At 45.1% G+C, this 26517-nt stretch overlaps 1 protein-coding gene across 2 annotated transcripts in view; it reads left to right on the plus strand.

Annotated features, from left to right (window-relative positions):
• The first annotated feature begins 1158 nt into the window (after positions 1–1158).
• LOC121533084 (VPS10 domain-containing receptor SorCS3) overlaps positions 1159–26517 on the plus strand; it is a 225098-nt gene continuing 199739 nt past the window's right edge. For both annotated transcript variants that reach the window (XM_041838846.2, XM_041838847.2), the window contains exon 1: positions 1159–2071. In XM_041838846.2, coding sequence (XP_041694780.1) covers positions 1343–2071 — 729 coding nt within the window. In that variant the 5' untranslated portion in view covers positions 1159–1342. The remainder of the gene's footprint in view (positions 2072–26517) is intronic.

Here is a 26517-nt window from a genome sequence, read left to right on the forward strand (position 1 = left end):
GACAGCATGGCCAATGTTGAATGTTTATCATTTTAAACTTGGAAAGAGACCCTTAATCCTTCATCCCAGATTTGGGACCACACAGCCACTCCACTGAATAGCAGGCTAGTGATTGCTTTGCAATGCTTGCAGTTGGCCACTGATTCCTTCCAAACCACTCATTGTTGAATTTGCGATTTCCAACTTGTTGTGTAACGTTTATGTCCAATGGCTGATGAGCACCAATACGTTTTATCTATAATTTCTCTTAATCACGGTGCAACTAGAGAACATCACCAACACCTGTGCTCCGTATTTTCCGCTGTCTGCCCCACCACCACAGAAAGCACTGAGCTAGGCTGAAACACCTGCATTTTGGAGATGCCTTACTCAAGAAAGCAAAAAAGAGACCATGTTTGCATGCGGCTTTATTAACTCAATGATTATTTGTGTTTATTTTTTACATTGTTTGCAAACTGATATGTGACACATATTAATGCCAAAATAACATGCAAAACAGGCAAGCTTAAAATGTGAGGCTCAAAACAGGTGGGGCTCTGCTCCACCTGCCATGAATGACGGGTCGCCACTGATGTCATGGCATAATGGAACGTCTAATTGGCAAGTCTAAGGTGTCAGAGCACCTGCTACATTAAAGTAATTTAGATGCATTTCAGGAAATACAGTTTCCTTTGGACAGGAGGACATAAAAAACCAATTACTTTGATTCGGGTTAATAAAAATAATGACTTCTGAAGCACTGTGAAGACGATAGTGTTCTGGACATCCTGGTCCCTATATCACATCAAGCATCATTATACATTGACATCATTGATTTGACTTTGATATGAACATCGTCAGAGATTATCTCTCAGATTAAATCTATGTTGAATAGATCTTTATCGAGTCATATCATATTCGATTACTAGCGGGCTATCACCACCAGTGTGAAAGCGACGGCGCATTTCTCTCTCTCTCTCTCTCTCTCTCTCTCTCTCTCTCTCTCTCTCTCTCTCTCTCTCTCTCTCTCTCTCTCTCTCTCTCTCTCTCTCTCTCTCTCTCTCTCTCTCTCTCTCTCTCTCTCTCTCTCTCGTTCTCATCTCTCGTTCTCCTCTCTCTCTTGCATTCGCGTTCTCTCACAAGCTCCCTTTCTTCCGGGCGCACATTCAGCAGCTCGGCTTCGATACAGCTCCTCCCATATGTGGTGGCTCCCGCGACCAGCTCCTTGAACGTGAGCAGTTTAGCTGAAGAGCGCTTTTCTAAATACCCCGACAATCTCACCGACTTCGGGGGGAGTTGGTCCTCGGTTGGATACGGTTTTCCCGCTCCGTGCGTTGGACCCAAATCTCTAACTATACCAGCGATGGATACTTGGCTTGGCTTCAGCCCAGGCTTGCACTTAACTCTGTGTACCTGGCTTCTGATCTCCGCTCATACCCAGCTAAATGCAAAGGCGGAGATATCTTGCTCCTCGTGCCAGTCGCCGGTCCAGCTACACCTGGATGAATTACAGCTGGATACCGGTATGCACGCGGCTACTGGTAGGAGGCAGGCGGCCAAAGCACTGGAACGGGTCCGGCTGGAGTACCAGCTAGTCGGAGTTACTGACCAACATACTGGAGTACCAAGCGAAACCCAACAGGCAGGTGTTCCCGTGGATGAGCCGAGATTCACTGATGATGGAGTTACCGCAAAAGTCGCTCTGGAAGATTCAACCCGGTTTAGTGAAAACGAAGAAACGTATGGTGGTGAATATATTATTGGGGTGAATGATTTAGGTAAAGTCAAGGATGGTGCTGGGGATGTTGCGTTACGGAGAGTGAAGCGAAGCGGTCCCGATCGCCCCGAGTTTAGGGAGAGCCTTAGGACAGGTGGACCCGGTTTGGAAGGAGAGACCTCGGATGAGAGAAGGAGTCCTGGTCCGTTACTGGACGGACACAGACTGGGCCGATCTGAATTCAAGTGGAACAGGGACGAGGGTCGAGGGACTTCCAGAGGAGAAGATCCCAAACTAAGCAGCACTACTTTCGCCTTGACCGGGGACTCCGCGCATAACCACGCAGTGGTTTACTGGTCGGGGCAAAACAGCAGCGTAAGTGAAGATTATTCACCATTTGGCATGTGTATTTGTGTTTCACCAAATAAACCATTGTATATTATGAAGCACTACGTTTCGTCAAGGACTGTAAAGGCTTATTATATTCGAACTGTGTTGCGCACGGAAAACTCGCTTGTTTTAGCGAGTTGTTTGTCCACTGTAACAGGTGCACTGGTTCAGTTGCGCACAGCAGGGCACTATATCCTAAATAGGTTTCAGCACCTCCAGAAGCATTCGGGGCCAAGTTGGACTGGTATTGCAATTGAGCACGGAGAGATGCTTGCTTGGTGCAGACTCCGTGCCCGTGCCATACCGATAGCAGCATTGCTTCACATAGTGGTTGAAAAACACTCCATATACTTTCGCGTCTGACAGGTGAATTCACCTATTAGTTTGAGTTTATTTATATGTAATGAATACGACTGAAATAAATTATAATGTTAACGTGTACTGTATTTTGCAATAGATATGTTTGGTTATAGATCGTTTATACGTCGCTTTGGATCCGATATTTTTTTGGTTTGGGCAGATTTGTAAATATTTTTGACGGGGTTATAAATTCTTTGAACTCTTTACTTTTAATAATGAAATTTCCCATGGAATGAAAGCGAGCCCATTGTTCTTGTCGCTTCTACGTTCACAATTCCTTTACAAAAGCTATAGATTTAATAGGCCGAGTTTAATAATTATATTCTATGCCTATGAATTATGTGCACTTTATATGCATATTTATCATTTATATGGATTTTTTATAAATTCATCTGCAAACTATCATCATGCCAGAGTACATTCTATTCAGAATAATGCATCGCTCCCCAAATTAGTAATCAGTGCACTTGTTACCTGCACTTACACAGACACTCCAAAGGGTGGCAGACTATCATTATGCTTCCTAATAGCAGCATCTGCAGTGGGGTATTATTGTAGGGATACAGAGCCTGAGATTATGGTATCTAATGGAATCAGAGACAATGAAATCATCCAGGGAAGGACCCCAGTGAAGCCTGAACTTCCCTAGCAAACATTCACAGCACTTAGAACACTGTTCTTAATGCGCCTTGGCCTATATGTGTGGTCCTCTGTAGCTCAGCTGGTAGAGCACGGCGCTTGTAACGCCAAGGTAGTAGGTTCGATCCCCGGGACCACCCATACACAAAAATGTATGCATGCATGACTGTAAGTCGCTTAGGATAAAAGCGTCTGCTAAATGGCATATTATTATTATATGATCAATACCTGTGGTGATGGTCAATTATACAATTACATTGATTGGCAGGCTATGAGCCTGTAATAGCAGCCTTACAACTGCACAGAGGAGAATTGCTATGTCATATCTGATTTTGGCCCATAAATGTTGCATGTTGTTCTGCCACCAAAATCTGTCAGTCTACATAAGGGCATTCATAAGTGATGCATTCTACAACCTCTCTCATCCTCTGTGAGTGAAGACAGCTTGTACTTTAACTGAGGTCACTATGGATCATGTTGGTCATGTTGATGCTCGGACATGTCCTTGTTCTGGCTAATACTTCAGGCTACTAATAAATAAATGGCTGTTATGACAGTAGCAGCCAGAACATTTCATCCCAATTTTATTCTGAAATGGCTAGAATACTGAAATTATTTCATCCCCCCTAAAATGGGATAGAGGCCTTAATCTGAAACAGAATAATAAGGCAAAGTGAATAAAAGTCATTTCCACAACCATGCCGACTCAGAGCAGAGAAAGCCACTGGGCTTTTTTAAAATATCATTCTTACATGTTTCATTTGGTGTTGTGGCTGCCTCTTATTGCTTGATTTGATTTGGATGAAAAAAATGAATCCCTCAGTTTCAGTCTGTCTGAAATTATTATGGCACGCTGCATGAACTTGTTTTTTAACCCGCAGTGATGGCTGCGGCGGTTTGGGGAAGTTTGTGTGTGTGTGTGTGAGTGTGTGTGTGTGTGTGTGTGTGTGTGTGTGCGGACTCTCTGTGTGTGTGTGTGTGTTTTTTATGCGCTCGGCTCTGTGTGCGTGAGACAGTTTTTCTGGGTGTATTGTATACCCCAGCCAGCCCAACTCCCTGCCTCCGTTTCCCCCTAGCTGTACATTTAATAATTATCTTGAAGACGGAAACAGGCATCCATTTTGAAATATTTTCTTATTGCCAGGCGAGGGGGACTGACTGCCTACTCAAGCATGTTTTCTCCAGCTCTCTCACACTAGTACTGGACTACTTTATCTTCATAGGGCTTTAGTTCCTGATTGTATGGGTGATGAATTAAGCCCTCAAGGACGGACTGATGGAGCCTGAAGTCCTCTAACTCTAACTTAACCACAGCAGTTGGGGTGTATGTGTGTGTGTGTGTGCGTGTTTGTGTGTGTGTGTGGTGGGGATGGGTGGCTGAACAAGTCTACTCTGGCCTCACCCATGCAGTCACTCACTTGTCGTTGTGTCACCACACTCCCTTTCCCTCTTTTCCCTTTTTCTTCTACCCAGAATGCTCTGCTTGTGCTGCCTGAGCTGTGTTGTGCCCTGTGCCACTACTCCTCTAGGATGACCTGGGTGGTAGTTTGGGTTGGTGTGTGTGTGTGTGTGTGTGTGTGTGGTGGGGGTACTCTGGCCTCACCCATCCATTCACTCACTTGTCGTTGTGCCACCACTGCTTTTCCCTCCTTTTCTCTTTTATTCCCTACCTCTCCCAGAATGCCCTGCTCTGCTTGTGCTGCCTGAGTTGTGCTGTGGTGTGTTTTGCCACTATTCCCTCTAGGATGACCTGGGTAGTAGTGGTGTTCTGTTCCCCAAGGCAGGTTGTGTCCTCTGAGGCGTGTAGACAAGGCTAATGTGGTCTCTTCTCTGTCTGTCTGTCTGTCTGTCTGTCTGTCTGTGTGCTTGAGCCCTTGGTGGATACTAGCCTAGACTCCCTATGGGGAGAGAGATGGTCTCAGTGTTGAGTCTCTCTCATTCTCAGTGGTGTTTATGAATAAAGTGGCAGGTTTCCTTCTTCCTGGCAGTGTGGATCCAAAATGGCCACCATTATTGTGCCTCATGCTGATCCTTACTATCATAAAAGCCACTTTCCTAAGGGATTTTCAATCTTGATAATTTATTTCATCCATCCACTCGCTTTTTAAGTCGATGCTTCCAGTAACGCACTTCGCTGGTAGTAAATATCTACATATTTGTCAATAGTGCAGGAAAATCTGCCAGCCTTGGCGTGATCAATTTTTTCTCTTTATGTTTTTTTCTTCATGATGCAACACATTGTTTTCTCTTTGTTCTTCATACATCCAGTGGGGAAAATCAAAATGTGGATTTGCATAAGATGCAGAGTGGGACTCTCTGAGTGGTCTTTAATGTAAGGGACCACACAGAGAGAGTTCATAATATATCTGGCAGGTTATCAATGAAGTGAGCTGATCTTTTGAAATGCCTACATCTCTCCCCCCCACACACACACACTTTAAGTGGTATAAGAGGCCCATTTTGTAAGGCTACAGTAATGTACTGTACACGTGGAAGTCTTCCATACACAATTAGTAAGTATCTGTCCACTGATATATTTAGGTCATAAGGCCTAGTTGCCATACCGTAGGAATACTGTATAGACCATAATTGGAGACATTTAATTTCTTCAATAATTGCAGTACATTTAGTAGGCTCAAGCATGTGGCTCCTCAACCTGAACAAATTAACATGCTGGTACACATGGATTGTCCCCCTCGAAATAAACTGAACTAAACTGAAATGAATTGAACTGAAATAAACTGAACTCAACTGAAATGAACTGAACTCAACTGAAATGAATTTAACTAAATTGAAATGAATTGAACTGAAATTAACTTCCTTAGTCAACAACATCCACTCGTCTGGAAGAATATTGTTGTTCGCCAACCCCTTTACTGCACCCACCAACAGTGAGGAGAGGGTGGCATAGTTGGTTGGCATAGCTAAACACGGCTTTGGCATCCATGCAGAGGCCTGGAACATGATTTAGGATGTACACAGGGGGCTTGTTCCTAGCCCTGTCTCTGTCTTGGCTCATCCCTTGGATGGCTTCCCTTCCATTTAGTGATGCTAATGGTTTATAAAGTGGCACTTTTATTTTTCTACCTACTGCTATGGTGGAACTAACTGCTCTGGAGGAAGAAGGGAAGAGAGGAGGATAGGATGGGGTGTCATAAATAATGCACTCTTCCAAAGGGACTCCTCCTCTTTTCATCCCTCCATCCCCTCCCCTCTTCTTCTACTTTGTGTTTACAAATGTGTTTCCCAGCCCTTGTTTTCTCTCCTCAGTGGAAGTAGTGAAGCTTGGTGGCAAGACGCCATGCACCGCCACGACTAGACGGAGGATTCGTCTTGACTTGCCCCCCAGAGCTAATGTCTTGGCCGGGATTCCGGATGGGGCACTTGGCCCAACCTTTTCAGGCTAGCGCCAAGCTGTGCGTTTGTGTTTAGCATCTTGTTTAGTTGCTTTATCAAGATCGACTACATGCATAACATTTATTATTCATTTTATGGACTGGTTTGAGAGAAACATGTGACCTACCGATGAAGGTAGTTTAATGTAACTACAGTTGGCTTATTAGCGTTTGATAGCCACACATTTACCCAGAATGCCTGCATTGATGCCTGCATTACAACACATTCAGGGTCAATTACAATCACGTTACATAGCACCTGCTGTTGGAACAGAGCAACATCTAAGACCACAGAAGTCACTAAAAGCCTTGAGACTCATGTGTCCTGCATGGCTTAGAGCTACCCATTGGATGAAAGATTTTGAAGACAGTCAATCATCAAGCTAATGGTCTTATTATTTCCTGTACCATCGCCATGGTACCGGTACTAGAGGAGGCCTTGGTGGAAGGATATGTTAAGACTGTTTGACTTGAGTGTAATCATACGCTTGGCCACTGATCCCCTTCTGCAGTACAAGGGTGTCGACAGAGCGCTGAGCTGCATGTCTGTGGTGTGTGTGGAGTACAGTACGTGTGGGTGTGTGTGTTAGAGAGAGTGTGTCTGTGTTAATTACATTGATATAACAGAGTGTCAAATGTGATTTGGTTTCATCTTCATTCTATTAAACCTCTTTTCCCACGGGCGGGATCTCAGGATAAAGTAGGGGCCGACCGTGACATTGTCTCTGGCTCGCTAACAGCTGATCGTAGTGGTAGTGGTTGGACTGGCGTAGTCTGACTGTCTCTAGTTCTCTAACAGCTGATCTCAGACCAGTTTTGCATGGTAGTGGTTGGACTGCATGGTGCAGTGTAGTAGGTAGATCGAAGTAGGTGGTATATGCAGCATGCTCCCCCTGGGCATAGAGTCTTGACCTTTACCGCCTGCTTTTTGAGGCAAAGTGGGATACCTTGTAACGTCGATCTCTCTTGGCATTTCCTGAACATTAGCACACTAGGCAGAACTCAATGAGTAAGTAATGATGTCAGAGATGATGTTGAGGGGGGAGATCACCTATCTCTCTATCTCTCGTTCTCTCTCTCTCTGTCCCTCTCTCTCTCTCAATTCAATTTCAATTTAAGGGCTTTATTGGCATGGGAAACGTGTGTAAACATTGCCAAAGCAAGTGAAGTAGATAGTAAACAAAAGTGAAATAAACAATAAATATTAACAGTAAACATTACACTCAGAAGTTTCTCTCTCTCTCTCTCTCTCCCTCTCTCTCTCTCTCTCTCTCTCTCTCTCTCTCTCTCTCTCTCTCCCTCTCTCTCCCTCTCTATCTCTCTCTCTCTCTCTCACTCACACACTCCCCCCCTCTATATGTCTCTCTCACAGACACAAACACTCTTTCCCTCCCCCTTCCTCTTTCTATCACTCTCTCCCTCTCTTTCTCACTCAGTCGGGGTGTATGGTGTCATGCTCGCTAGGGGTTGCCGTTGATGCAGACTAACTTAATTAACACACTGTCTAATTAAAATTATCTAGTGGTTTGTCTATGAAAAAGACTGTGAGTGGCCGTAAAACGTTTTCTCCTTCTCCCGAGCCCGCTATTTACTCACTGAAATAGATCACTCTGTATTTATATATTTTATTTTACACTAGGCTTATTTCTTTATTTTCTCCACCCACTCTATGCATTTGTAATAACTCTATAAGAGAAGTAAAGAGGAGCTTGGTTTGCGCTCAGTAAAACAGAGAGAGAGAGTGAGTGTTCATAGATATCAATGCATTATTCATTTGCCTTCTCTTTAGAGGAGTTTCTGAGTGGGAGGGGCATCAGAACATGAGCTAGCTAGGTTCACTGCTTTGGAGTTGTTTTTACAAAATGTTGGATTGTTATAAATGAAAAGGTCCTGGAGTTATCCCTGACCGCGTTTCCCAATCAGGTAATACTCTGGGCCCATGTGATAGCCTATACTTAGTTCCTGAGGTAAAAGTCTGGGCCCTATATACATGAAAAGGGCCTGGAGTTATCCCAACCATGTGACCTGACCAAGAAATACTCTGGGTCCTTGTGATAGCCTATAATAACTAGGGCCCACAGTTTAATCACGTCAGGAAACACTCCGGGCCCTAGTCATGAAAACACTTCACCACTAGACAGGCATTGTCAATGTGAATCTTATGAAGGCCTTGTGTGAACAATGCCCTTAGGTAAGGTGTTAATTGCTTCTCAAGCTCTTTGATATGTAGGCTAGCATCTGTCTGCTCCATTGGACAACAGACTATTTCTACCTGCAGACAGTCTACATATACATAGAGGGGTTGTTGCTGCCTTCCTTATGTACAGTGAGGGAAAAAAGTATTTGATCCCCTGCTGATTTTGTATGTTTGCCCACTGACGAAGAAATGATCAGTCTATAATTTTAATGGTAGGTTTATTTGAACAGTGAGAGACAGAATAACAACAAATAAATCAAGAAAAACCAATGTCATAAATGTTATAAATTGATTTGCATTTTAATGAGGGATATAAGTATTTGACCCCCTCTCAATCAGAAAGATTTCTGGCTCCCAGGTATCTTCTATACAGGTAACGAGCTGAGATTAGGAGCACACTCTTAAAGGGAGTGCTCCTAATCTCAGTTTGTTACCTGTATAAAAGACACCTGTCCACAGAAGCAATCAATCAATCAGATTCCAAACTCTCCACCATGGCCAAGACCAAAGAGCTCTCCAAGGATGTCAGGGACAAGATTGTAGACCTACACAAGGCTGGAATGGGATACAAGACCATTGCCAAGCAGCTTGGTCAGAAGGTGACAACAGTTGGTGCGATTATTCGCAAATGGAAGAAACACAAAAGACCTCTCAATCTCCCTCGGCCTGGGGCTCCATGCAACATCTCACCTCGTGGAGTTGCAATGATCATGAGAACGGTGAGGAATCAGCCCAGAACTACACGGGAGGATCTTGTCAATGATCTCAAGGCAGCTGGGACCATAGTCACCAAGAAAACAATTGGTAACACACTACGCCGTGAAGGACTGAAATCCTGCAGCGCCCGCAAGGTACCCCTGCTCAAGAAAGCACATAAACAGGCCGTCTGAAGTTTGCCAATGAACATCTGAATGATTCAGAGGAGAACTGGGTGAAAGTGTTGTGGTCAGATGAGACCAAAATCGAGTTCTTTGGCATCAACTCAACTCGCCGTGTTTGGAGGAGGAGGAATGCTGCCTATGACCCCAAGAACACCATCCCCACTGTCAAACATGGAGGTGGAAACATTATGCTTTGGGGGTGTTTTTATGCTAAGGGGACAGGACAACATCACAGCATCAAAGGGACGATGGACGGCACCATGTACCGTCAAATCTTGGGTGAGAACCTCCTTCCCTCAGCCAGGGCATTGAAAATGGGTCGTGGATGGGTATTCCAGCATGACAATGACCCAAAACACACGGCCAAGGCAACAAAGGAGTGGCTCAAGAAGAAGCACATTAAGGTCCTGGAGTGACCTAGCCAGTCTCCAGACCTTAATCCCATTGAAAATCTGTGGAGGGAGCTGAAGGTTCGAGTTGCCAAACGTCAGCCTCGAAACCTTAATGACTTGGAGAAGAAGAGGAGTGGGACAAAATCTCTCCTGAGATGTGTGCAAACCTGGTGGCCAACTACAAATTCTAGCATGCCTCAATAAAGAGAGGAGGAAATTGCCTCAGTCCCCAGATTGATTATAAATAGCTACTAGCACTGTTGCTATTGAGATGTGAGGTCATAAGGGGGAAATGATGATGCAACTTTGTTTTAACCCTCCCGTTGTCCTAGGGTCAAAATGACCCGCAACTGTGTTGAACCAACTTTATTTAATTTTTATATTTTTTGGATCATTTGTGAGAAGGAGGCAGTGATACTTTCTTTAAAGTCTCACTGCCTCCTTCTCACAAATGATCCCAAAAATATAAAAATTAAATGAAGTTGGTTCAACACAGTGGCGGGTCATTTTGACCCTAGGACAACGGGAGGGTTTTAATGAGGGAATGTGATATACTGTAAGTGCATTATACAGCAGTAATATTACATAACAATTGCTTAGTGATACATTTCTGAATGAGCGGTTGATCTCTCTCTCTCTCTCTCTCTCTCTCTCTCTCTCTCTCTCTCTCTCTCTCTCTCTCTCTCTCTCTCTCTCTCTCTCTCTCTCTCTCTCTCTCTCTCTCCCCCCCCCCCCCCCTCTCCTCTCTCTCTCTCTCTCTCTCTCTCTCTCTCTCTCTCTCTCTCTCTCTCTCTCTCTCTCTCTCTCTCTCTCTCTCTCTCTCTCTCTCTCTCTCTCTGGTTAAACCCAGCACTCAGAGAAACAAAACACGACTAAGGGAGTGGAAGAAACAAAAATTATTTTAATAAAAGTTCAATTTGTCTTAGTCCAAAAACAACTGAAGAAAAGGAACAGAGTGTGCTAGTCGGCTCCGGAGGAAGGAGAGGCTGAGGCAGGCAGGCAGGCAGGCTGGAAGGCAGGCAGGCAGGCAGGTTGGGAGGTATGTCTGAACTGAAGACAAAACAAACGACAGGTAAAGGAGAGTAAAGAGCCAGGCTGAAGACAAAGACAATTTACTCTACTGGTGAGCCAACTTACCGCTCTAGTAAGAACAACGATCTGGCGCCGGTGGAGAGCCATGCCCAGGAATTAGTAGTGCAGGTTGATGAGAGAATAGGATGCAGCTGCGTAGGCAGGAATCACTGGAAAAAACCCGCAGCTGCACAGGAGAGGCAGATCCTGAGCACGCCCCCCGATCCACTCCAGACACACCCACATAATGGGGACAAACACACATACAGATACAACAGACAAAGAGGGGACAAAACAAGGAGGAAGGGAAACAGAAAAGGGAGAGACAAGCTGCCCACATAACAGTACCCCCCCCTCAATGGTCGCCACCTGGCGACCCACCAGGCCTGTCATGATGGAAGTCCGTGATCAGCTGAGGATCCAACACAAAACGCTTAGGGACCCAAGACCTCTCCTCTGGTCCATAACCTTCCCAATCGACTAGGTATTGGAGACCCCTACCCCGCCTCCGAGAGTCCAGGAGCCTACTGACGGTGTAGGCCGGATGGTCGTCAATGAGGCGAACAGGTGGAGGTGGATCTGCCGGCGGACACAAAAGGCTGGAGGACACAGGTTTCAGTTGGGAGACGTGGAAAGTAGGGTGAATCTTCATGGCTGAAGGCAACTTCAAACGAACCGCAGCGGGGTTAACGATGGACTCCACCACAAACGGACCCAGGTACAGAGGAGACAGCTTGCGTGATTTGGTACGAAGAGGTACGTTCTTAGATGACAGCCAAACTTCTTGACCAGGATGAAACACAGGTGCGGGAGTCCTGCTCCTATCCGCTGTCGTCTTGTTCCTGTCGGTGGTCCGAAGCAACGCTTCCCGAGCATCGCTCCACACTCTCTGGCAGCGGCGGAGGTTCTCCTGAACCGAAGGAACAGCCAATTCCTTCTCCTGAGCAGGAAACAGAGGGGGTTGATAACCCATGGTTACTTCGAAGGGTGAAAGGCCGGTGGCAGAGGTGGTGAGGGAGTTGTGGGCGTACTCTATCCAAGGCAGATGTTTGGCCCAGGATGATGGATGTTGAGCAGCCACACAACGAAGGGTTGCTTCGAGGTTTTGATTGGCTCTTTCTGTTTGACCGTTGGTCTGGGGATGAAACCCTGAGGACAGACTAACGGAAGCACCCAAAGCAGAACAGAAAACCTTCCAAACACGGGGAAGTAAACTGTGGGCCTCTATCAGATACGATGTCCACAGGTATTCCATGGGGACGGAATACATGTTGGACTAGGAGGTCCGCTGTCTCACTGGCAGACGGTAATTTTGGTAATGCTATATAGTGAACAGATTTAGAGAATCTGTCCACAATGGTAAGTATAGTATCATTACCTTCAGACTTGGGTAGGCCGGTGACAAAATCCATGGCTATGTGGGACCAGGGACGGCTGGGAACTGGGAGGGGTAGCAGCAGCCCCGAAGGGGACTGATGGGAGGCTTTGCCCCGAGCACAGGTTGAACAGGCTGCCACAAAAGCCCGAACGTCAGTTTCCATTGAAGGCCACCAAAAATGTCTCCTAAGCAGCGTCAACGTGCGTCTCATCCCAGGGTGACCAGCAAAACGGGAGGTGTGAATCCACTGCAACACCTGAGACCGGACCGTCTCGGGAACAAAGAGTAGGTTGGGAGGTCCATCACCCGGTCCCGGGTCCGTGGCAAGTGCAGTCTTCACAAGAGACTCGATCTCCCACTGTACTGCCGCCACGACGCATGAGGAAGGTAGGACTGCCTCAGGCTCGCTGGTCTCCGAAGGGTCAGCAAACTGGCGGGACAAAGCATCTGGTTTAACATTTCTTGACCCCGGTCTGTATGTAAGAATAAAGTTAAACCTACTAAAAAACAGGGCCCATCTGGCTTGGCGTGAGTTGAGTCTCTTAGTGGCTTGGATGTAAGCCAAGTTTTTGTGGTCTGTCCAGACCACAAACGGCAGTTCAGCTCCATCCAGCCAGTGCCGCCATTCTTCCAGTGCTAGCTTAACCGCCAGCAGTTCCCGGTTTCCAACGTCGTAATTCCGTTCTGTGGGTGACAATTTCTTGGAGAAAAAAGCACAGGGGTGAAGCTTTTGGTCAGTGGGGGGAGCGCTGGGAGAGGACTGCTCCCACACCTGAGTCAGACGCGTCCACCTCCACAATAAACTGCAGAGAGGTATTGGGGTGTATCAACACGGGGGAGGTGGAAAACAGTTCCTTCAAAACCCCTACCGCCTGCTCCGCCTCAGGGGACCACAGAAAAGGGACTTTTGGGGATGTGAGTCTAGTAAGGGGTGCCACCACTTTACTAAAACCCTTAATGAATCTACGGTAGAAGTTAGCAAAGCCCAAAAATCGCTGAAGTTGCTTACGGGTGGTGGGTGTGGGCCATTCCGTCACTGCCCGGATCTTCTCGGGGTCCGCCTTCACCTGCCCGCTCTCAATGATGAAACCAAGGAACGATGTAGACTGTTTGTGGAACTCACACTTTTCTGCTTTGACGTACAGCTTATTCTCCAAGAGCCGTTGAAGGACTTGACGGACGTGTGACTCATGCTCCTCGGGTGACTTGAAAAAACAAGAATATCATCCAGGTATACAAAGACAAAACGGTTCAAAAAATCCCTAAGAACATCGTTCACCATGGCTTAGAATACAGCAGGGGCGTTTTGAGAGCCCAAAGGGCATGACCAAATACTCAAAATGCCCCAGTGGAGTGTTGAAAGCGGTTTTCCACTCATCTCCCTTTCGGATTCTGACAAGGTGATAAGCGTTCCTGAGGTCGAGCTTGGAGAAAACTGTGGCGCCATGCAGAGGTTCAAAAGCTGAGTTGATGAGTGGAAGGGGATACTTGTTTTTAACAGTTATGTTGTTTAAACCCCTGAAATCGATACAGGGGCGTAACGACTTGTCTTTCTTTTCAACGAAAAAGAAACCTGCACCCAAAGGAGACGACGAGGGACGGATTATGCCCGAGGCCAGAGAATCACCAATATACTGCTCCATTGCCTCTCTTTCCGGTCGGGACAGATTGTATAAGCGACTAGAGGGCAAGGGAGCACCAGGAAGCAGTTCAATAGGGCAATCATAAGGCTTATGTGGTGGTAGAGACAGAGCCTTGTCCTTACTGAAAACCTCCGCTAAGTCATGGTATTCTTTGGGGACAGATGACAGATCGAGAGGAGCTGAGGGATGAGTTGGGTTACACTTAGTGGGGGAACCGCTGACCTAAGGCACTCTGAATGGCAGTTAGTGCTCCAACTGAGAATGGTGTGACGTGTCCAATCAATTTGTGGGTTGTGAAGAGCCAACCAGGGGAAGCCAAGGATTAGGGGAGGTAGCTGAGCCAGACATAACTCTTAACTGAATGCTTTCACAATGATTGCCAGAAATCACTAGGGGAAACGGGGGTGGTTTGATGAGTTATCTCCGCGAGGAGGCGCCCATCAAGGGCTGTGACCCGAATGGGGGTAGGTAGTGGCTCCATGGGGATACGAGCTTGTGTAACGAACTGGTGGCTAATAAAGTTGTCTTCTGCACCTGAGTCTATGAGAGCTGAGAGTGGCAGGGAATGACTCTGGAAATGTAAGGTTACAGGTACTTGTAATCGGGGAATGATGGGTTCAGGATCTAACTCTGGGCTCGCAAGTAGACCCACCGTTACGAGCGAGCCATGTCTTTTGGTCGCTTAGGGCATGTAGCCAGAATGTGTGTGGCGTCTCCACAGTACAGGCACTCACCCGCCTGGAGGCGCCGTTGCCGCTCTGCTGGAGGTAGTCGAGCTCGACCCACTTGCATTGGTTCCTCCTCTGTGCTCGGGATGGGATCAGGAACAAGAAGCTGCCGGCTCCGGGGAGGCGAGACTCGAGTGGTTGAAGGCTGGGGAACTCGTCCTCCTAGATGTGGCTGACCGCCTCTCTCCCGACGCCTCTCCCGCAACCGGTTGTCTAGCTTAATGGACAGGGAAACGAGAGAATGTAAATCATGTGGCTCGTCACGAGCAGCCAGTTCATCCTTAATGGCTTCATTCAAACCGTTTAGAAATGCTCCTTGAAGTGCCACATTGTTCCACTTGGAGTCCGCTGCCAAAGTCCAGAACTCAATAGAGTACTCAGCCACACTGTTAGAACCCTGCCTCAAATTAAAAAGTATCTTGGAGGAATTACCCACATGGTCAGGATGGTCAAAAACAGTCTTCAATTTAGCAGAAAAATCAGCAAAAGTCAATCCAGTCAAAGTTTGATTTGAGCATACAGCCTCAGCCCAAACCAGAGCTCTCCCTCTTAACAGCCCCAGAACATAATGTACCTTAGAGGAATCAGTAGAAAACGACAGTGGTCTCTGCCGAAAAATCAAGTCACACTGAAGCAAAAATCCCCGGCACTTGTCCAATTCTCCATTGAACGGTTCAGGCGACGTGACAGGGGGTTCCCGATGGAACGAAGCCTGCATAATGTCAGAGGAAACAACTTGGGGTGCATCAAACTGGGGGTCAGAGAGAGATGGAGAACTGATAACAGACAATTTAGAGACTTGTATAGTTAACTGAGTCACCTGGTTCAGCAGTTGATGATTATCTTCCAAAAGAGTCCGAATCAATTGGTCATGCTGTCCTAGCAACGTTCCTTGAGCCTGGATAGCTTGTTGGAAGCTGTCTTCGTTTGCCCCGTGCTGTTTCTCTGTTGGGTCCATGGCCAGATCGTTCTGTTAAGCTATGGTTAAACCCAGCACTCAGAGAAACAAAACATGACTAAGGGAGTGGAAGAAACAAAAATTATTTTAATAAAAGTTCAATTTGTCTTAGTCCAAAAACAACTGAAGAAAAGGAACAGAGTGGGCTAGTCGGCTCCGGAGGAAGGAGAGGCTGAGGCAGGCAGGCAGGCAGGCAGGCAGGCTGGAAGGCAGGCAGGCAGGTTGGGAGGTATGTCTGAACTGAAGACAAAACAAACGACAGGTAAAGGAGAGTAAAGAGCCAGGCTGAAGACAAAGACCATTTACTCTACTGGTGAGCCAACTTACCGCTCTAGTAAGAACAACGATCTGGCGCCGGTGGAGAGCCATGCCCAGGAATTAGTAGTGCAGGTTGATGAGAGAATAGGATGCAGCTGCGTAGGCAGGAATCACTGGAAACAACCCGCAGCTGCACAGGAGAGGCAGATCCTGAGCACGCCCCCCGATCCACTCCAGACACACCCACATAATGGGGACAAACACACATACAGATACAACAGACAAAGCTATCTATCTATCATTCTATCTATCTATCTATCTATCTATCTTGTTTTTTAAATAGTTGTTTATTTGGACACTTGAAAACTAGATGGTGCATCTCAAGAGATATCATCCTGCAAAATGTCAAATAAATAATCAATCTATTTCTCTCTCTCTCTCTCTCTCTCTCTCTCTCTCTCTCGCTCTCTCTCTCTCTCGCCATAGCTTTTATTGTTTCCTTCTTTTAATATCTCTACTCTATCCATTTTATCACCCTCCCTTTGGAATGGTTGTAATACGCAGGAGGAACACTTGGTCAAACAGTCTGCTTTATTTCATTGTTATCCTGTGTCCCTATGATCCTCTTGATACCTGTATAACAGTAAATAAGGAAATACTGAAGTCTGCAGGTATTGTCTCTAGCTACCACTTCAGGGCAGCACAAATAAAAGCCTCACAACATCTGTGGTCTGCCACCAAAGCCTCTCTGTGTCTTTTCCCTACTGGGGTATATCTAGCTAGCAGTAACAGCAGCGCCTACCAACAGCTACAGTTGTCTGCTAGCAATTCAGGCTAATGCTATTGTAAGCCTCAAGCAACAGGGGTAACATACTTAACATAATATGTTTATGAATGCCTTGTGTCTGTGTAACATTGTATCACTTCAAATCCAAATATTTTGTCTTGCCCATTCACCCTCTGAATGGCACACATACACAATCCATGTCTCAATTGTCTCAAGACTTAAAAATCCTTCTTTAACCTGTCTCCTCACCTTCATCTACACTGATTGAAGGGGATTTAACAAGTGACATCAATAAGGGATCATAGCTTTCACTTGGATTCACCTGGTCAGTCTATGTCATGGAAAGTTCCTAATGTTTTGTCCACTCAGTGTATATATTGGGTATATAATAATATATACATTTATATTGGGTATTTATACGGTATATATATTGGGTATTTAATCAAGGTCCATGTTATGAATTAATTCAATACTTTAATACTTGATAATGCAATCAGTGTGAATATGAATAACCTTTTCTGAACAGTTGTCTTTAAACACAAAAAGTATTGTGATCATTATAGCAATATTTGAAGGATACAGATAACAGTTATTGTGCTGAGATTCTGTTTTTAGCATCGTGAGACTGTTTCCCCAGTAAGTGAGTGGAATGCAGATATTAGATCACACACACACATACAGAAACACACACACACACACACACTCACACACACACACACACACACACACACACACACACACACACACACACACACACACACACACACACACACACACACACACACACACACACACACACACACTATGTGGTATAACAGGCCCATTTTGTAAGTCGTTCATACACACAATTAGTAAGTAACTGTCTACTGCAATATTTAGGTCGTAAGGCCTAATTGCCATACCGTAGGAATACTGTATAGACCATAATAATACTGTGTAGACCATAATTGGAGACATTTACTTTTTTTCAATAATTGCAGCATATTCAGTACAAGCACGTGGCTTCTCAACCTGAACAAAGGAACATCCTGGTACAAATGGATTGTTCCCCCACGAAATAAACTGAAATGAGCTGAACTAAAATGAAATGAATTGAACTGAACTGAAATAAACTGAACTAAACTGAAATGAACTGAATTCCACTGAAATGAGCTGAAATGAACTGATCTCCACTGAAATGAATTTAACTGAGCTAAAATGAACTTCCAAAGTCAACAAAATGTTATATTCTTCTATCCTCGTGGGGACCACAAATTCATTTCCATAAAAAATCCCTAACCCTTACCAAAACCCTAAACTTAGCCCGTAACCCTTTTTCTCCCCATAATTGGAGACATTTTCTCCCCAATTTCGATCTTGTCTCATTGCTGCAACTCCCTAACGGGCTCGGGAGAGGCGAAGGTGGAGTCATGCGTCCTCCGAAATATGACCCTCCTAACCAGACTCCTTAACCCGGAAGCCAGCTGCACCAATGTGTTGGAGGAAACACCATTCAACTGGCGACCGGGGTCAGCCTGCAGGCACCCGGCCCTCCACAAGCAGTCGCTAGGGTGCGATGAGCCAAGTAAAGCCCCCCCGGCCAAACCCTCCCTTAACCCGGACAATTGTGCGCCGTCCTATGGGACTCCCGGCCACGGCCGTTTATGGTACAGCCCGGGAATGAACCGGGTTGTGCCTTAGACCGCTGCGCCACTCGGGAGGCCCCCTTAGCCCGTAACCCTAACCCAAACCCTGAACCTAACTTCTAACCCTAACCACTAACCTCTTACCCTAACCCTAATTCTAACACTAACCCTAACCCTAATTGTAATCCTAACCCTAAACCTAACCCCACACACACACACACACACAGCTACACACACACACACACACACACACACACAGCTACACACACAAACTCACACGCCGGTTGGCTGATGATTAAAATGCGTACCAGGTTAGCAGTGATATTGAAGGCATTACTACATCATCCCCCCAGTGAGATGGATGGGGCTGTGGGACTGGCATCTACCTCTCATTTGGATCCCACGGCGTATAGCCGGTGTATACGGATGGAAGACAAACCATCAGGTAATTATGGGAGGTAGCATCCTGCTTAAATACAAATGAACATGCTTGGCACATAGGAAGAAGCATTCAGTCAGGATGCTTTCATCATCTACAGTGCATTCGGAAAGTATTCAGACCCCTTTACTTTTTCCACATTTTGTTACGTTACAGCCTTATTCTAAAATTAATAAAAGTATTTTTTTTTTCTCATCAATCTACACACAATACCCCATAATGACAAAGCAAAAACAGGTTTTTAGAAATGTTTGCAAGTTTATAAAAAAACAACAACAGAAAAACCTTATTTACATAAGTATTCAGACCCTTTGCTATGAGTCTCGAAATTGAGCAGGTGTGTCCTGTTTCCATTTGATTGGAGTCCACTTGTGGTAACTTCTATTGATTGGACATCATTTGGAAAGACACACCAGTCTATATAAGGTCCCACAGTTGACAGTGCATGTCAGAGCAAAAACCAAGCCATGAGGTCGAAGGAATTGTCCGTAGAGCTCCAGGACAGGATTGTATCGAGGCACAGATCTGGGGAATGGTGCCAAAACATTTCTGCAGCATTGAAGGTCCCCAAGAACACAGTGGCCTCCATCATTCTTAAATGGAAGAAGTTTGGAACAACCAAGACTCTTCCTAGAGCTGGCCGCCGGCCAAACTGAGCAATTGGGGGAGAAGGGCCTTGGTCAGGGAGGTGACCAAGAACCCGATGGTCACTCTGACAGAGCCTCAGAGTTCCTCTGTGGAGATGGGAGAACATTCCAGAAGGACAACAATCTCTACAGCACACCACCGATCAGGCCTTTATGGTAGAGTGGCCAGACGGAAGCCACTCCTCAGTAAAAGGCACATGACTGCCTGCTTGAAGTTTGCTAAAAGGCACCTAAAGGACTCTCAGACCATGAGAAACAAGATTCTCTGGTCTGATGAAACCAAGATTTAACTCTTTGGCCAGAATGCCAATCGTCACGTCTGGAGGAAACCTGGCACCATCCCTACGGTGATGTATGGTCATGGCAGCATCATGCTTTGGGGATGTTTTTCAATGGCAGGGACTGGGAGACTAGTCAGGATCGAGGGAAAGTGAACAGAGCAAAGTACAGAGACATCCTTGATGAAAACCTGCTCCAGAGCGCTCAGGACCTCAGACTGGGGTGAAGGTTCACCTTCCAACAGGACAACGACCATAAGCACACAGCCAAGACAACGCAGGAGTTGCTTCGGGACAAGTCTCTGAATGTCCTTAAGTGGCCCAGCCAGAGCCCAGACTTCAACCCAATTGAAAATCTCTGGAGAGACCTGAAAATAGCTGTGCAGCGACGCTCCCCATCCAACCTGACAGAGCTTGAGAGGATCTGCAGAGAAGAATGGGAGAAACTCCCCAAATACAGGTGTGCCAAGCTGCTAGTGTCATACCCAAGAAGACTCAAGGCTGTAATCGCTGCCAAAGGTGCTTCACAAAGTACTGAGTAAAGGTTCTTATGTAAATGTGATATTTCAGTTTTTTATTTTAAATACATTTGCAAAAATGTCTAAAAACCTGTTTTTGCTTTGTCATTACGGGGTATTTAATCCATTTAAGAATAAAGCTGTAACATAACAAAAATGTTAACAAGTCAAGAGGTCCGAATACTTTCCGAATGCAATGTACGTGTGTGTGTGTGTGTGTTTGGGGGTGTGTGTGAAATTAAGCGTAGCCAGTTCAGAAGGGAAACCTGAGTGTGGTTGATTGCATCAGCTGATATTGCACCAATTGGATTCACACTCTAATTACATGTGGCCTATTTAGGTGACCAGTTCTACACATGCTTCCTCGATGCCGGATGTCACACGCTCGCATGTGCTGGTGTCTCTTGCTGCTGTAACTAGCTGTTACACTCTATGCTTGCTGTTTCTGATATCCCACTACCACCCCAGCCTCCACCTGTAGGTGTTCTGTTTCTGATATCCTACAACCACCCCAGCCTCCACCTGTAGGGGTTCTGTTTCTTCCTTCAGGGGATTTGATAAAGCATATCGTGCTCACTGACTGTAGTTATATTATCATCTTCATATGATGCTTGGCTCTGGCAGTGAGCTACCCTGAAGGAGCAGAGCCCTAACGCCAAACCATGCATTGTTATCTTTTCTAATAAATGGTTAAACGTACACATTGTGTTTTCTTTCTGAACATACTTTGCACATAAGAAAAGTGTTTAATCATGATGGTTTCTCTAATGGTGTGTGGGGTGTATTTGTGAGTAAGAGAGACAGAGAGAGGGACAGAGACAGAGAGAGAGTTCATGCATGTCTTTTTCTTCAATATAGACCTATATCCTAAGACCTACAGTAGCAACCATCCTCTCAAAACACTATGTTTCCTAGTTAGCAGTGGGAACATCACATTATCATATACAATCTAGCCTGTGAGGGCTGTCTCTGTGAGTCTGTTGTGGATGGCCACATTCACAGTGCCTGTTGGCTCTTCCTCAGGAACTGCCTGTGTCTATCACTAGAGGGAGTGTTCAGCCTGGGGAAGATTAACACTAACATGGGCCGACGGACAGGATGAATGGATAGAGCTAGAGTGGTCTGAGACGGGGAGAAAGAGGGGGAGGAGAGAGGGGGGAGAGAGAGGTGAGGAGGGAGGGGAGAAAGAAGGGGGAGCAAGAGAGAGAGAGGGAGATGGAGATGGGTAGAGGAGAGAGAGAGAGAGGGAGATAAAGAGAGAAAGGGACTCACACAGAGACACACAGACATTTAGAGAGAGCCATTAGTAGCTGGAGTTCGCTCATGTTTAATATCGCTAGTCTCTACCACCACTGTCTCAGTCTCGGCCTCAGTCTCTATTTAAATAGCTTCCTCTTGCTCTCTCTCTCCTGTCTCAGGCTGAGGCCGAGGTTGTTCATTATCATTCCCGTTCACAGCTCACTTGCCACACATGAAAATGTTTATGTGGGCCTAATTTAATTTTGTGATGCTTGCATTTGTAGAGCAGGCCCACTATGAAAGATGATGTAATCTAACTGGTAAACAGGCCATTGTCCCTCTGTGTATTTTTCATTCATATTGTAAGTAGCGTTTCAGCAAGTGCAGGGGAAGTTTGAATGGAATTGGTTTGTTTGTGAATCTGTTTTGATGTGTGATTATTGGAACACAGAAGGCTTTGTGTGATTGCACAAACTGCAGACATTTGTTAGTATAACAGCATGACTATAGTGTGTTTATGCTTGACTTAATCTGTTTGTAATGTAAATGTACTTCTTGTACTATACATACATGCAGAATTCAAGCTACACTTAATATGAACTGTGCCTGACATTTTACATGCATCCTGTGGAATAGAGATTAGTCAAAGCTACCATGACTACAAACTGTGTTTTATTTAAACAAAAAACGATTCTGGTACTGTCAACGACTCAAGATTAACCTAGAAGAAGACAAAGGTTACAGTAAAGCGGATGACAATACATCACAATGTATTCATATTTGCATATTTACCGTCTATCTACCTTTTCTTATTACTCCAGGCATTCAAATATCTTCCTTCCTGGGTGTAAATAAATATCATATTTTATGTCATCGCCATGCCAGCTGTAATATTCTTGAGATGTATGAGCCTCTATTACTGCAACTTGAGGGGACCTGAAGTTGTCAACGACAGGTTTAAAGGCCACGGCTACACGCCGTCACCCCCCTCCCCGAGCTCAGAGTGATGGGCACCAAAGAGCTGATGTGAGGTCAGACATGGCCGGGTCAAACCATTCACTGACATGTAGAGTGGGGTTTGGGAGCACCACAGTGCGGCAAACCTCAGGAGTGGATCTCCTACAGTGAGGGAAAAAAGTATTTGATCCCCTGCTGATTTTTACGTTTGCCCACTGACAAATTAAATGAGAAATTATCAGTCTATAATTTTAATGGTAGGTTTATTTGAACAATGAGAGACAGAATAATAATAAAAAAATCAAGAAAAACGCATTTCAAAAATGTTATGAATTGATTTACATTTGAATGAGGCAAATAAGTATTTGACCCCCTCTCAATCAGAAAGATTTCTGGCTCCCAGGTGTCTTTTATACAGGTAACGAGCTGAGATTAGGAGCACACTCTTAAAGGGAGTGCTCCTAATCTCAGTTTGTTACCTGTATAAAAGACACCTGTCCATAGAAGCAATCAATCATTCAGATTTCAAACTCTCCACCATGGCCAAGACCAAAGAGCTCTCCAAGGATGTCAGGGACAAGATTGTAGACGTACACAAGGCTGGAATGGGCTACAAGACCATCGCCAAGCAGCTTGGTGAGAAGGTGACAACAGTTGGTGTGATTATTCGCAAATGGAAGAAACACAAAAGACTGTTAATCTCCCTCGGCCTGGGGCTCCATGCAAGATCTCACCTCATGGAGTTGCAATGATCATGAGAACGGTGAGGAATCAGCCCAGAACTACACAGGAGGATCTTGTCAATGATCGCAAGGCGGCACACTACGCCGTGAAGGACTGAAATCCTGCAGCGCCCGCAAGGTCCCCCTGCTCAAGAAAGCACATATACAGGCCCGTTTGAAGTTTGCCAATGAACTGGGTGAAAGTGTTGTGGTCAGATGAGACCAAAATCGAGCTCTTTGGCATCAACTCAACTCGCCGTGTTTGGAGGAGGAGGAATGCTGCCTATGACCCCAAGAACACCATCCCCACCGTCAAACATGGAGGTGGAAACATTACGCTTTGGGGGTGTTTTTCTTCTAAGGGGACAGGACAACTTCACCGCATCAAAGGGACAATGGACGGCGCCATGTACCGTCAAATATTGGGTGAGAACCTCCTTCCCTCAGCCAGGGCATTGAAAATGGGTCGTGGATGGGTATTCCAGCATGACAATGACCCAAAACACACAGCCAAGGCAACAAAGGAGTGGCTCAAGAAGAAGCACATTAAGGTCCTGGAGTGGCCTAGCCAGTCTCCAGACCTTAATCCCATAGAAAATCTAAGGTGGGAGCTGAAGGTTCGAGTTGCCAAACGTCAGCCTCGAAACCTTAATGACTTGGAGAGATCTGCAAAGAGGAGTGGGACAAAATCCCTCCTGAGATGTGTGCAAACCTGGTGGCCAACTACAAGAAACGTCTGAACTCTGTGATTGCCAACAAGGGTTTTGCCACCAAGTACTAAGTCATGTTTTGCAGAGGGGTCAAATACTTATTTCCCTCATTAAAATGCAAATCAATTTATAACATTTTTGACATGCGTTTTTCTGGATTTTTATTTATTTATTCTTTCTCTCACTGTTCAAATAAACCTACCATTAAAATTATAGACTGATCATGTCTTTGTCAGTGGGCAAACGTACAAAATCAGCAGGGGATCAAATACTTTTTTCCCTCACTGTACTACTCGAGCAGAAGCTGGCATCTATTTATGATATAATGCTTTTCAGTGGTGTTATGAGGCTGTTATAGCTTACTGATGTATACATACGTCTAGTTGTGGAATAGTTTGACTTTTATACTTTTTTTTACTGTTTTGATTATTTCCTAAATTATGTCAGCTGTTTTATTTCTATTCATCATAATATTCTCAATTCATTTCCTCAAGTAAAAGGCAGATTAGTCAGTTGGCATACCATAAACAGATATTAAACTCTGAACACATTGATAATTTTTACCAAAACACAACAGGATTTCAATTATGACAAACAGTTCAGAAACATCCACTATTTATCATTCACATCCCAGTAAACAATAATACATCTGTCTCTGAACACAGTCGATTCAGAAGGCTGTCTAGCAAACATTTATAACCAAAAAACATATTAATATTTCGAACATCCCAAGAACAGCCCCCTCTCATAGAGCTCACTGAGCATCCTGTGCTTACATGTTATCACAAAAGCTTGAAGAATATAGTCAAAGAAGAACTATCTTGTTTTATGATTAAATGATCATCCGAGAGGGTATGATTGATCCCAAAAATCCACCAGTGTTCCTTAGACAGATGACTACACACACACACACATACTGTGTATAGAGACACACAAACACATACACACATAGATATGAATACATTTGAAAGATCTGAATACACAGTGGCTCTGGGAAGAATCATTTCCTGCTTCGCTGCACAGTGGCATCATGGGACGGCTAATTCAGTGGAGTGGAAAGCAGACAAAGAGGAGCACAAACGCTAGCATACCATATCACACATACACAACACATACACACACATACACACATACACAACACATACACAACACATCCACAACACACACACACAACACATTCACACAACACATACACACACACACAACACACACACAACACATACACACACACACAACACACACACACACACACACACAGATACACAACACAACGCACACACACACACACACACACACAACACACAACACACACACACACCCCACAATGCCTCAGACGTAATCTACAGTTAGATAATAAGCGCTTAGAAGTGACTGGGAATCTAATCAGGAAGCAGAGGGAACTAAGGAAGAACCTTGGTGGTTGAATCTAAAAGTAGAATCTCTGTCACTACAGTATCTGTCTTAATCATCTCCATCTCCTGGACCAGCATGTCAAACCCATGTGTTGTCTATCTGATCCATCATATGTGTCTGTCAATACATGTGTAGCCTACAGAGTGTGGAGGAATTCAATTCACAACTCCAAATCTAGTGTATGCTTTGCTTCTGAACCCTATAGAGTACCTGTCTGTAAAAGAGGATCCCACTGTACAATCCTACATACAGAATGGGTTCACTATCTATAAAAGAGGATGCCACTGTACAATCCTACATACAGTATGGATTCACTAGCTGTAAAAGAGGATCCCACTGTACAATCCTACATACAGTATGGATTCACTAGCTGTAAAAGGAACCCACATTCCTACTCCACGTCTACTGTCTGTTTCCCTGTAGCACTGCCACTACACTCAGACTCTGAAACATCTGTCACATGGAGTTTACTTTCACAGAGAGGATTACGTTGCAGTTTTGGTAGACAGTACAGTAAGCCACAAATTGTCCAGAATCTGTGATTACTGCTTTGGCAGAACGTGCGGTGGAAATAATTAAAATGTTACCTACAGCGAAGGAAGCAAATGACGACACCACCATAGCAGGGATGTTGGTGACCCCGACGTGAACTCTTGTAGACGTGTTTATTCAAATGGAGTGGAGTGGTGGTGTGTTTGTGTGTGTGTGTGTGTGTGTGTGTGTGTGTGTGTGTGTGTGTGGCAGTAGCTCAGTGTGTGTGTGTGTGTGTTTGAGTGTGTGAGTGTGTGTGGCTGTAGATCAAAGTAGCCTTGGACAGCTTCTGGCCTGATGTCATTCACTCCCTTCTTTCTCTCATTTCAGTGTTTTTCCTATTGTTTTAATCCTCAACAGACTGCTTTATCAAACTGGCTATCTGTGTCCTAGATTGTTGAGGAACGGGTGGATAGGGAGTTGCAGGCAGTGAAGCTATATGGATTTACTACGTTTGAATAGTTCATATGCTGTAACATTTCCAAGGTTGTTGTTCATGGCATGTTTATTAGCTAGCTATTTGCATAGGGGTCGAATAATACTATGCAGTCTGTTTGTGGCACAAGGGACCAATAAGATACTCCTGAATCCATTCCTTTCATGCCTTTTAGTGAGATCTGCTGAATTAAGTCAATTATGTCTTCTTGGGAGTAAACATTACGATG

This window comes from Coregonus clupeaformis, unplaced genomic scaffold, assembly GCF_020615455.1.
Source record: "Coregonus clupeaformis isolate EN_2021a unplaced genomic scaffold, ASM2061545v1 scaf0186, whole genome shotgun sequence".
NCBI lineage: Eukaryota > Metazoa > Chordata > Actinopteri > Salmoniformes > Salmonidae > Coregonus > Coregonus clupeaformis.